At 40.1% G+C, this 13,614-nt stretch overlaps 1 protein-coding gene across 3 annotated transcripts in view; it reads right to left on the bottom strand.

Moving 5' to 3' along the window:
• pard3ba (par-3 family cell polarity regulator beta a) overlaps positions 1-13,614 on the bottom strand; it is a 315,539-nt gene that overhangs the window by 151,896 nt on the left and 150,029 nt on the right. For all 3 annotated transcript variants that reach the window (XM_088930125.1, XM_088930127.1, XM_088930126.1), the window contains exons 12-13: positions 11,961-12,131; positions 3,670-3,802 (exon numbers count right to left, since the gene is read on the bottom strand). In XM_088930125.1, coding sequence (XP_088786251.1) covers positions 3,670-3,802; positions 11,961-12,131 — 304 coding nt within the window. The remainder of the gene's footprint in view (positions 1-3,669; positions 3,803-11,960; positions 12,132-13,614) is intronic.

Below are 13,614 nucleotides of genomic sequence, written 5' to 3'. Positions count from 1 at the left end.
GACGACTCTGGCCTTAAAGGTTTCCCTACATACAGTACACACATACAGGTTATGCATGTAAAAATTAATAAATAAGGCTTCTGCAGAGAAATATAAACAAACCAGCCAGCAAATGTGTTTTCATCAATTTGGCTTATCGGTGTCAAGATGAAGATATATGCTGGAGAAAAAAAAAACCCTGATCTGTAGGCACACTTTCAGTTTTATTGGGTATTTAGTGGCTGAAGTCACAAATGATAAACAGACGTACTGTTTACATCATAACAAGCAGCAACAATCATAATTCTTCCTGATATAAATCATGTTTCAGATGGCTGGTCATTATTAAACATCCAAGCCGCTCCTCATTTGCTCATATAGCACAAAACTCTGCAGTCTGGATGTGATTTATCACTCTTCTGAATACGTGATAAAGCCTATCTATCTTCATCTAAAGCAAAGCATTGTAGAAAATGAAATTCTCATCAACATTTAGAAGTATCCGACGCTAGTGGGTACTCATTCACAGACAGTTAGCCAGTGAGTTTTTTGTCTCTTCCAAAAACAACACTTTTCCTGAACGTGAAGAATCAATGTGTCTTTATAGCACATCAAAGCTATTAATCGCACACACACCTGTGTCAACAGAAAGGTTCTGCTTAAGAAAGGCACTTGCCTTGAATAATAAATAGCATTTTTCAACGGCACAGGCAAGGTGCCTTCGTAGCAAGAACCGGAAGGTTCAACTTATTAATTGATAGCTGAGTGCCATCATTAACTTCAAGCTGTAAAGGTATGCTTGCTTGATTTGTTCTCTCTACTAGTGATTTTTACACCTATTTTGCTATCAAAGCAAAACAACTTTAATTTGGATCATGCATGAGAGGAACCACTGCAGAGAGAGATATAACGAGATGCACACACTCCCTTTCGCATAAGACGTTTAAAGATCATGTGCAAGCTAAACAAAGCGTACCGAATGACTTAAGTGCTTTACTTATCAGAGGGGACATACTTCATCCACTGAAATGCAGCTCCACCTAGGTTATGCATGGTGGTCATTCTGCACCAGTAACTCCACTGCAAAGCAGAAAGGTTGCTCCGGTTGAACTGAAGGGCAACTTTGGGTAGGTCAAATAGTGCAAATCCAGAGTAGAAATTAACCAGGGTACCAAGGAACCAACCTGCTCTTATGAACAGTTCAATGTGATTTTTAACATACAGTTGTCTCTATTGCGTCTGGGAGTAGTGCACTCTTGAATTGTCTTAAATGATTTATTAAATACACAAATGTGCAGCATGCAATTTCTAAAACCATCTGGGTAGCCCACACCACAAAGCACTCCACCTCTATTACATGTCTGCTCAGACAAATGCACAGCACTAGATCAGTCCTTCTACAAGATACTGTATTGTACATCTAGACAATTACTTTCTTGTAGCCTCACAAAGTAAGCTTCCTCTATCTATGAATGGTGCCTTGAAAGCTGTATGAGTGTCACAACGTGTTTTCTTTGAAACACCCAACAGAATTACAACTACAATGAGATGTTGCTGGCTTTTGTCTTGTGTACAGGGCAATTTAATCCTTGCCCTCTGTCTGTAACAATCTCTGGAAACAGCACTTGTCACAATTTCTTTGCTTCAATTAACAATAGGCACCACTATGTTGGAATACCCTTCTTAACTCTTGAAAAATGCACAAATTTTACTCCAAACGCTGTGTCCCACAGGACACTTCTGTAGAACAAAATATGAAACCTCCTGCAAAATTCAAAGTCTACTACTGTATATAATGCAAATCTAGCTCAGCAAATAGCTGTTGTATGTGAACATACAAAAAAAGAATACATACAGCATATAAACAACTACATAACCTTAGAAAGGGATTCCAGAAAGCAAACTTTCACAAAAGCATTCATGAGATATAAATACATTTACGGAAATTAACACCTACTGTAAGTAATGACAATTAGCTTCTTCATATATGGATAGATATCCATAATATACCATAGGTTCCTATAGGGATTAATTAATAATAACTGGCTTTCCTTGTAGATGGTGGTCTACTCAAAGTTGTTCACATAGCACTTTGGCAGAGGTGACATCAGAGTACATGGAACTGCTTAAGTAACCCAACTCTAGAAATTCACATTACAGTGGAAGCTGTGGAAAAGATCACCAGTGTTTTCCGAAGAGTACAATATGAGCAGTCTTCACGCTTTTGGAAGCAAGGCCATTTTGTTTATTTAAATCTTGGAAAACAGGAGAATACATTTCACAGCATTTTATGCTAAGTTTAGTAAAGGACATATGAATACATGAAAAGCGTAATTATATTTATTCAGAATAATGGTCTCAAGGTCAAATCCGCTCAGCAGATAAAAGCTGTACAATGGCATCTGTAAAATACTATTTGTTTTGTTACCACAGGGTGCTTCGGCAATCCTATCAAAGAAATGCAATAATTTTAATGAGTGGGACACATATAGCCTTAACTACAATTGCATTCTGCGCTTGTGAGAAGTTATTTGTCAAAAGCAGAGGATGTGTTTAATGAGACTATATTTTGCATGTCTGGAAACTCTAGCTCATGAAAATGAACAGCATGTGATCTCTGGCCATTGTGAACAGTCGTTTGAAACAGCTGAATCATGACAAACTGTGCCAAATGTGTATCGTTTTACAAGCAAGAAATCAAATCTGGGCAAACTGGGGCTTTTTTTTGCGATAAGCTAATGCAAGAGAGTATTAACTTGGGAATTTTTGAAGAACAGTTTGAATACAAAACAACATGATAATGGAATTATTATGGGTATGGTTTCGTAGAGAGCATTCTTTCATCCCTAATGTGTATTGAAATAAGCAGAATTTAACAAGGCCCACTCATCATTTTTTTTTTCCAAATGCACGGTCTTCAAAAAAAGGACTCATTGTTATTTATCATCTTCACTGGTGTGGGTCTGCTTCTACTGCAATGATCAACGCTGTGACATTTCTTGTCACATACAGTATGCATGGAGGATGGGATTTTGGCTGCAATGATGCAAAACTTCAGAAACAAGGTAGAGAAAGCTGACTGGGGCAAAAAATGGCACTTTGGCATGAGAAAAAAAAACATTTAAAGCAAATGCTAAGGTTAAGAAAAATAAATTGGCAAGTCCTTTCTAGACCTATGATACTAATATTCAGTCCATGGCCTGAAAATCCTGGTTAATTCTAAGTTACTTTATATACACATTGGCTAAGGACTGGTCATTTAGACCAATCAAGATATTAACTGATTTAATGAAGTCATTAAGAGCACAGATGGAACATAAAAACAGCCTATATATTTATGTAGGATCTCAGTCATTGGCCTGCAATTTAAGATTGCCTGGGATTTAAGACTTACTTGCTTGAAACCCATTTACCATACGTCTTTTCCTTTGCTGGTGATGACAAGAGAATCCTTAACGCTCAAAATAAAGTTTGCACTACAGTCTGAATACAAGCCTAGTAAAAACATGATTTCCAGTTTCGAGCAATGTGTGATCTGAACATACTGATACATTTGCATGTGATATTTCCATTTCTGCTGCATGTCCTGCACAAAAAATGCAGAGCAGGTATCCATGGGTGGCACTGTACACAATGCAATTCAAAGGGCCTAATCAGAAAAAAGCATCATGAATAGAGAAGCTCACTCACCAGGTTTTGTTTCATAAATACTGTTAGGAACCATCACAGCTGGCATGAGACCATTGGCAGGTTTGCTGGCAAACTGCTGGGCTTGTTCGCTGTCCGCGACACGGTTCTGAGCCACCCAGGTCTCCTGACCCTCCTATCCAGGAAAGACGAGACATCAATGAATCAAAAAAAGATCCATTTCAAAATGACACGTTGAACTGCAGCCCTTAAAAGGGATGACACAGGCCCTGGGTATATGGAGTAAAAACAAAAATATTGATCAGCAAATAATAACAAAAACAACAATAATGATCATGTAAAAATTATACAGTGCACTGGCACAATCATATATACTTCAAATTTTGGAGGAGTGCCAGGAGCTGTCATAAGATCTCTGAGCTCTGCGTGGAGCTGCTGCATTTCCTGAATTGAATACATGTGGAATCCTGAGACTTTTCGAAGACAGGCTTCTAATTTGTGCCAAACTGTGAGGAACTGATTGACAGGTTGGCCATGTGGAACAGCATGCACTGTTAAATGGGGCTAAGCTTAGGACCGGAGCATTTAATTTGCGACGTGCTCCAGACTGGAAGCACGGTCTCTACACCTTGAAGGGCTTGCTAATCTTCACAGAAAGACATTCCCAATTTCAGAAGCCTCACAGAACAAATGACTGGGCACCTGGGCAGGAGGAAAATCTCAGGAGAAAATACTAGTCTGAAAAAAAAACAAAACAGTTTGATCCTATGATGCCAAATGCCCAAAAAGAGCACAAAACAATGCAGGAAAAGCCAAGACGTTGACAAAAACAAACCAGAAAATATGGAAGTAAAACAACATAAGCTGTTGGGCTTTTCTGAAGTTAATATATCCAACACTTCAGACGAATGTGTCAGAATATGACGGGATGAATTTAGGTAAGATATTCATGCTCAGGCATCGCACTGAAAACCTGAGACAGACCTGCTTATCCCTCCGTTCATTGTGATGAGTTGAATTTAAATTTGAATTTAAAATCTAAAAAGCCACCTAAATGTATCCGCTTTAAAAACAAAACAAAACAAAATCCCCAAAGTTTCATATGTGAGTCAGACCCAGGATCTAACTCTCAATCTCTGAGCCACTTCCCACAGACCGTATTGCAAACCGCAGAAAAAATAAACAGTTGAGAAGTCCCCTATACCAAAAGGCCAACCCCCCCCAGAGTGAGAATTAGAGGAGTGACCTCACTGATAAGGGACAGTGTAGTATTGGAAAGATGTACTTCAGACTGAATTTACAGCAGATGAACTGTCATGGCTTTTTAAAAAATACTAAAACACGTGCTTCAGATCTGATAGCTATTGCATCCCCTGCCTCTTTTCAAACTACAAAGTACAACAGGTGGTTGTCACACTAAAATCACTCACTTCCCAGCAACAGCATGTTTTACAGTTAACCCACACGCACATTATTAAAGTACTGGGATAAAATAAATGTCATTTTTGTGCAGAAAGTTACACAGAGAGTGTTATTTCTCTTATGAGAAACAAACAAATGTTCCGTTCAGAAAAAAATGCCATTGCTAAATCATTTCTCACAACTAAGGAGAAATCATTTAACTATCAGTAACCATTAAGAAACAGATTGCTTATTCTGTTAAATGCTCATTATAGCAAAAATGAACTGCATGCATAAATATCAAGACTTACTGATTTTATAAATCACCTTACGACGTCGGAATACCTTGATCAAGTAGTTTTCTTTACATAAATTGTCTAATTATGCAAACCGCTGATCCCCATCTTATGCTTGTCGGTCTGTTCCAAGTACAGCTAAACTTAATCGATGTTTTATTGAAATGTTCACAGATTTGAAAGTCAAATTCATACATGCCGACACTGTGTTAATTGCTTTAATCTCAATGTCCTTTACAGCACAGCGCGAGCATGACTGAACAACGAGAGAGCTGGTTATTTCTTTTCCCCCTGGTTTCTGTGTACTCTGCACAGAGTGTGTGCTGTATACATAAACAGAAATCAACCCTCTAGCTTATACACTGAGGTGGTTTTGCAACACTGACCTTCCTCATCAACTGCCTTGCCTGCATTAAAAACACATCTTCTACAAAAGAAGGAAAAAACAACGTTGTCGGCAATTCTAAATCTCCGGTTTGTCGTCTGATCAGAAAGGAATTGGAGGGGACTTCTTATTTTTACAAGTACAAGTCTGTGAATGCAACTAGAGCTTCATAGCAGGCGCCTGGGACCAGGTTTCCCTAAAACAGGCAGAACACCACTGGAGGTAGGGTTGGGAGTAACTGGCCAGGACTCTCACAACCTGCAGGGTGCCTACAGGCCTTGCAATGACATCCATGAGAGACCCTCTGCACTTCCAATCAGTACAAACTTGCTTATTCAGTGACAGGAACGTAATAATAATTGCTTACACTTATACAGTGCTTTCCTGGACACTCCACTCAAAGCGCTTTACAGGTAATGAGGATCCCCTCCACCACCACCAGTGTGCAGCCCCACCTGGATGATGTGACAGCAGCCAGAGTGCACCAGTACACTCCCCACACACCAGCTCTCAGTGGGGAGGAGAGCAGAGTGATGAAACCAGTTCAGAGATGGGGATTAAGTGGCCATGACTGAGAAAGGCTTGGAGGAAATTTGGCAAGGACACACTGGGGTAACACCCCTACTCTTTTCGAGAACCACTCTGGGATCTTTAATAAGCTTGGAGAGTCGGGACCACGGTTTTACATCTCACCTGAAGGACGGTGCTTTTTTTACAGTATAGTATCCCCCCCACTATACGGGGGCATTGGGACCCACACAGACTGCAGGGTGAGCGCCCCCTACTGGCCCCACTAACACCTCTTCCAGCAGCAACATTAGCTTTCCCAGGAGGTCTCCCATCCGGACCAGGCTCACACCTGCTTGGTTGCGAGTTACAGGTTGATGAACTATAGTTCCCAAGTATCTGTCTCATTTTGTAGTGAGGATCTTATTGATCCAACAATGTCAGCCAGCCATTTTTGGAAACAAGCCAGGGTATCAGCTTTGATCATTAAAGAAGTACAGCAGGCCCTCTTGTTCCACAATCCCAATGTGGAGTTTCTCTGTGCATCAGTGGCTCAGAGGACCCTCATTCCGTTCAAAAGTCACTGCCTTGGGGTCAGAAGCAAAAACAACCAGCAGTTCCAAAGTGTTTGAGAATAAAACTAAGAACTACAATGGCTGTTGGAGGAGACAAACAGAGAAAGGATTTTAAGCAGTGGGCTTCTTTCTTTTATTCCAATAATAAAAAAAAAATATTAGGCCCCTAAAGTACATAATTAGTCAGAGCTTGTAAATTCATACGTTCACTAAAACAGATAATGAACAATGAACATACATGGAAATACTGTCGTCTAATTGAGCTTTCTTAAAAAAAACAGGTAAGCCATGATACACCACCTGAGCAGAAAAATTGTGGCTACATTCCTGAGACTTGCAGTTTACATAACCATCACCAACACTGCTCACTGGACGGGCTGTGCCTTCGCAGTCTGATCAGCGTACGGGTTGCGCACAGGTAGGTGGAAAAGCCTCTAGAGCCGAGCTGCCCAATTCAAGACAGTGGTTGCAAGCAAATGAGATTAGTGAGGATCAATGAGGCTTCCTGAGCCAATCCTTCCATTTAAAGATTGTCAGCCACCGTTTCAAAAGGAAGAACACAGAGCTGGCAATTTTAGAGGATGGGCCTCAGTCAGAAAGCGTCAGCTGAAAAGAAAATCGGGTCAAAGAAATGTTTCTGAGGGAGCCATGTCTATCCAAAGGCAGATTTTACTGGCATGCATGTTAAAATGGTCTGAAATTATCTTCTATCCCATACAGCCTTGAATCAGTAAGAGTGCAGCAAACTTGCAGGTCTCTGAACACCCAACTCACCCCAAACATACAATTAAACAGACTAATATTAAAAATGTGATGATAAAAATACTAGTTTTATAACCAATCTGAAGTAAAAGATGACTGTAATCATCACAAATATACTAACATTGCTCTTTTTTAGGAGCTTAAACTTAATAGTTGGGCTTCTCGAAAAGCAGAAGCTATCCCCAAATAATTAAGATTGTAAGCTGGTAGCTTATTCAGCAATACAATATGCTGAAAATAACAAGAAAAAGACAATTTCAATAAGATAGTGTAACATGCCAAAGTTATGTGTTTAATTACAGTCTCCCATTCAGAACGGGTCTCTTTTTTTTTATTCTGGCTTTGCAACTAAACTGGTTGACAGAATCATTGCCTGTTCAGCTGATATCAAACAAAACCCGCTGGAGTGCTAATGAAACCCAGACATTTGGACAGTACTGTACTAAAAAATACAGTGATTAGATCACCACAGCAGAATGGACTGGGAAAATATGTCAGCGAGCAGGAGAAATAGGATAAAATATTGTAATACCCGGATATTGAAAAAGAATGTTCAGTATCTTCTTGTTTCCTGGTTTTCGTCACTAAAATCATTATATAAGTGTTTACATAAGGGTTTGGTGTGTATGGATACTACACAGAAAAACGCTGGCTCTGCTTATAATTTCTTTTATATTAAAGTACATTTCTGCTTTATCAGTTCTGGCAACAGAATCCGGGACTTCACTTTTCACTGCTACTGTATAATTGCAAAACCGTCTCATACTGAATAAACATTTTAACAAAACAGCTATGAAAACATCCAACTCCTCCCTCCTAAGTTCATTTAGATACCATATGGTGTTTCTTGCCCTTTCTTCTACGTTTAACATTTTTACCTCATCAATATTTGGTCTTCCTTACTTAAGAAAAGCTTTGTAGAAGCAAGCAATTTGCATTTGTCTAGTGCATGTTTAGTGTTTCTCTTGTTCCGCTGGCTGAGAGACTTGCTCATAAAATTAACTGAGCAATTAAACTTTTGCTCAGCAAATAACACTTTTACAGCTGTTAGGCTCACTCTGTCCAGACCTCTGTTTGATTCATTTTCAGTGAGGATACAAGACATTATTTGATAATGCTTGCAGTGGCTCTTGACAAAACAGAAGAGGTAATTTTGGAAATACAGGAGAAACCTAACAGTGTATCGCACAACATGGCATTATATTGTATGATTGGTAAAAAAATCACTTCTTTCTCACCTAGTGCTTGACAGGACTAGAAAAATAGAAACAATGGGCTTTCTATCTCTGTTCAGAGTGATTCAGAAAGCTTATTGGTTTGTCTCCAGGGGCAGAGTTTTTATTAACTTTTATCAGCTTTTATCAGTTTTTATGGTCCTGTTAAAAACAAAGGTTTCAAATAAGAGCCCCATTTGATTAGTCCATTGGTTTTCAGCAATTTAGCTGAGGATCTAGTGCAGATGTTTAATGAAACAATATTGTTAACAGCATACTGCAGCTGGGTTGCTTGTTCCATTCTTTTTTTACACAGAGGGATGGGGGAGTGTCTTTGCTTGCTAGTTTTAAATTTGTTTCCATGTAGTTCCTGCTTGTGTCCTCTGGTTCGTGTCTCACGTTGAAATTTGAATAATTCCAATGGGTTGACTTTATCAAAGGTGAGGGCACAACTTTGAGGAAATTGTAACTGCAGTGTATATACTCAGGCATTGATTGCCTGAACTTCAACAAATGATAAAAAAAAATCTTATTAGTCTTAATATACAGTAGGAGAAGCTTTAAAGTAACACAGCAACAATACCGGTATTGTGATCTAAATACCCGATGCTGATTGACAGGCTTGTCTTGATTATCAATATTAGCTTAACAACTTTAATCCGGAAACAAAGGATGGATTTCAACCTGCTGCTTTAGACAAAGAGCCGATAAATAGACTCAAAGACCCTTCCACCTCGAGGCCAAGGGGCTCCAGTCCGTCAGCAAGAACTGAAACGTAGCTGGGGGTGTCCAGGCATTCCCTGAGCTTGATTTCATTATCATCCAAGACCTTGTAATCAGATTATGCCAGGGTATTTAGATGGCTGCTTAAAAGCTATGGTGAAAGGATGTGATTAGATCTTGCCATACCATAATAGCATTTCCCTGAAGACTATATAGCAGGGCAAAGGGGTACTGGTACAAAGGAGCAGCACTGATATGCTAAAAGCTTTAACATCTCTGCCAAGGCTTTTAAGATGAGCTAGCTTCCTCTCTCTCTCTCGTTTTTCTGTTATGTGTGGCCCCTTTTTGCAGAATTACACCAAATCAACTTATGTAGATCCCGTGTTCCTATAATGCATTCTAAGACGGTGGAAACAAATTTCAGAACATCCAGTGTATCGGAAAAATGTTTGCAGCCCTTACCTTGATTGCCTGCTATATTACTATCTTCAGGAAAGAAAGGGCTTTTGCAAAACAGCTGACTCCATGCATGTACAGTTCAAAAACTGGATACGCGCTAACCTGTGTGAGCACATATTGACCAAACAGTGCAATGAGGGCACAGCAAATTCAAAGGTTCATCCAAACCTCAGTACCGTTTAGTGAAGGGTTTTATTTTGCCAAGAAAAGAAAGCATGCCAAAGACAGCCCAGAACATCAGTGCTTTTACAAGAGGCATGAAGTGCTGAGCAAAAGCACACTTGGAGGCAAATGATGTCGAAGCAGAAACAACATAAAAGCAAAGTCTTCCCAAGTCCCTTCAATCAAAGACCCAGGGAACAAATTACAGCATGTTTTGCTAAGCCTTTTATTCCATTAAGACAAACTATTACTAAATTAAAGCTCAGCCCATTGGGGGGAGGCTAAAATCTGCCGAGCAAAGCAGCAAGCGTTCACTTAAAAATCTGCTTTCTCTTTATGATAAATTGCACAAATCGATACCGCAGCAGCTGATCAGTAGTAGGACTAATTAAAGTATGCGTCTCGCAGAGCAGATTCTTCATTTTAGCCCACATTACTGTCTTGGCCAATAATAATAGATCGAGGAGAGACCAGGGAGAGCCCGTTCGAGCCTTGACAGCGGCCGACACAAGAGAGGGTCACGAGCCCTCACCTACTCCGCTTCTGCAGTTTAAAAACATTATCATTGAACTCTGGCCACATCCTATAAAAATTCATCTCTGTTTTACAAAAAAATAACCATACATTTAGCCAATGCTCATTTCTCAAAAGACAGCACGTCACAACAGTTTACAATAACCATAAATCTGTATGAAGAATGGCTTGTCTGACGCAATTATATGGCAGTTAAGAGCCTGTATGGACTATGAGGGGAGAGAATAGGTTCCCAGAGAGGGAGTCGGACTGGACTCAATAAGTGGGTGACCGTGACCCTACTTTCACCTTCTCTCTCAGGTCAGCTGAATGATGATGATGATGAAGAAATGAGACTGCACAGAGCTCTCTGGGAAGTTGGTCCGGAGTTTTAGCCTACTGGAGTTGCGATTTTGTTCCAAATACATTTAAAAAAAGGCGCACTGCAGTGTCTGTCAGTAACGGCTGTAATAAAGACTAGATAAGAAGTCATTTTGACACCCAGGGTTTTAAAACCAAAAAAATCACTTGGTGCAGAACGCCCCAGGCCCCATTCAGCTTTGTTCAACAAACAGATGGAACAGCTCCGACGTGCTCAAGTCCTAAAAACCACTGGGCATTGCGCTAATCACTCACCCATTTTATCCGCGCTGTGCTCAGCTTGAGTTTGTCCCTGATCTGCACTTAAAATGACAACTTCGCAGTGCAACCAGGCACCACTCAATTTGAATCTCCATTAATTTAGCCGAGGAGGATCAGAGACTAGACGGTAGCAGATACAGAACCAGAATTAATGAAAGGTATAGCCTAAAAGGGGGGAAAAGTGCCATTTTAAATAGAGGCAGGGGAGACTTTCCACGATCTTCAGAGACCTTTCACAGTCTTAAATTAGAGAAAATGCAATACTTCTGACTAATTCTGCATTGATCTTCGGAAAGGCCTACGGTTTTAAACAATGCATTTTTTTTCTGGCAGCTTCAATTCAGTTTAAAGACGGTTTTGTTTTTAAAGTGAGGTTTCAAGTGTAAGCAGATTCTTGAACGTGAAGCTGACAGCTAACTGTTAGACTGCAAACACATATGAAATGTAACAGTTACAATGATAAAAATATATATTTTTTAGATTCTTGCTACAACTACCACTAATAATAATAACCTACGGGTTTTTCCACCTAATTCCTATTCTAATTAATTTTATCCAATGGATTATGCCATTCTCTGATCTTTCATAAAATCGCTACAGTTGGAAGATCATACTATATACAGAAACCAGATCTGGAATCTCCACACGGCCTGTACAGTATGTGCAGACCTGGCTGAACTGTTAGGCCCAGTACCTCGTTGGGTCTGTCCAGACTCCGCGCCACAACTAGCTGGATCATCCCGCGGATGTTGCCCTCCATGGACATGGACCGGCGAAGGGTTTCCATGGCGTCGTGGTTAGACTTCCCCAGGAGAGATTCCCCATTCACGGCGATGAGCTGGTCGTTCGCCCGCAGACGCCCGTCCTGCGACAGAGGAAGAGCCCTTGGTCAACAAGCACAGCGACAACACTGGGTCGCTTTTCCACGTCTTCCTCGACTGATGTGTTGAATTATAAGGTAAGGTAAGATCACTTTATTGGCCATACACAATTTCTTGCATTAGGAATTTGTCTTTACGCATAACCCAACTTCCTCTCTATGAGACACACAGGCACACAGACAGGGCGAGAGGCTTGGGGTCAGAGTGCAGGGTCAGCAATTTATACAGCACCCCTGGAGCAGTTGGGGTTAAGGGCCCTGCTGGCCGCGGGATTTGAACCGGCAACCTTTCAGCCATAGGCGCAGATCCTTAGCCACAGAGCCACCGAACCATCCTGAATTATGCACAGCACAAAAGGAATAAAATTCAAGTGGAAACTTGTTTCACTAGGTGAAAAGAACACCGACCCTCAGAGTTTACGCAAGGTCAGCAAATCATATTTTCAGTAAATTATGTACAATAAACTCTTGATGTCTGTCAACACAAGGCAGAGGCAACATAAGAGAAAGTTGTACTGTATGAGTCTCCCTCCTGAAGGACTGGTTCCATAAAAAAAAGAGTATAAATAATTTAATGTAGACATGGTTTTCAAATCTTGAAACTTAAAACATCACAACAGTAGAACACACACTCCACACAAACGCATTCACCACTTGTGTCAAGGGTGGTGAAATTTACTTCTGCTTCTCTACAAGAGGCAACCTGTAGCACGGCTTGGATCATTTTCAACAACATGATGACTTTCATAAAGCGGGCTGAAACTGCAAGAACCATTAGGCTGTTGATGGATATCATGTTTTTTTAAGCAACACAAAACAGGCAATGCCAATAAGGACCACTGTCCATGGCCCGCTAATCACTGCCCATGTCTTCCTGAGTAAATGTGAGTCAGGCAGTTATTTAACAAACCCAGCTCGGGGTTTATAATGGTGCATGGCTTTAGTGGCTAAAGCTCTTCAGCTGAGCTGCATGACAAAGAATTATGATGTCTGAATATTAAATGGAGTGCAAAAAAAAAAACCCAGGAAACATATTACTTGGAATAATAATGCAACACAAAAGCCTTTAGATCTTTTTCTCATCTTTCATTCATTTAGGAAAATTGCTTCTGTATACGGGGTTTAGTGGGAGACAGAAGTAAGGTTTACATTTGTTCTGAGAGACTGCTCAAAACAGAGAAGTGATCTTTATTATTTTCTGTTAGCATTATGCTAATATTGGTGCTTAAAGATTTGACAGTTTTATCAACATAATTTGATCTTGTCACACCGTGTTTTATGAAAGCTAATCTTTGCATTTTGCAGGTGTCTTGATTCAGTAGATTGCACAATATCTTAAAATTAATATTTATGTAGGAACACCGCATGCAAATATTTCAGCAATAATGATTCAAATAAATTCCTTTCTCATTGGATTGAGAAACAAAGATACTTATTTGCCCTGTAGGCTAACTGGGCAAAATTCCAG

Source organism: Atractosteus spatula, chromosome 13, assembly GCF_055471065.1.
Source record: "Atractosteus spatula isolate fAtrSpa1 chromosome 13, fAtrSpa1.hap1, whole genome shotgun sequence".
In the NCBI taxonomy this organism is placed as follows: domain Eukaryota; kingdom Metazoa; phylum Chordata; class Actinopteri; order Semionotiformes; family Lepisosteidae; genus Atractosteus; species Atractosteus spatula.
Note: the sequence above shows the minus strand (reverse complement) of the source record. Positions and strands in the feature narration are given on the sequence as shown.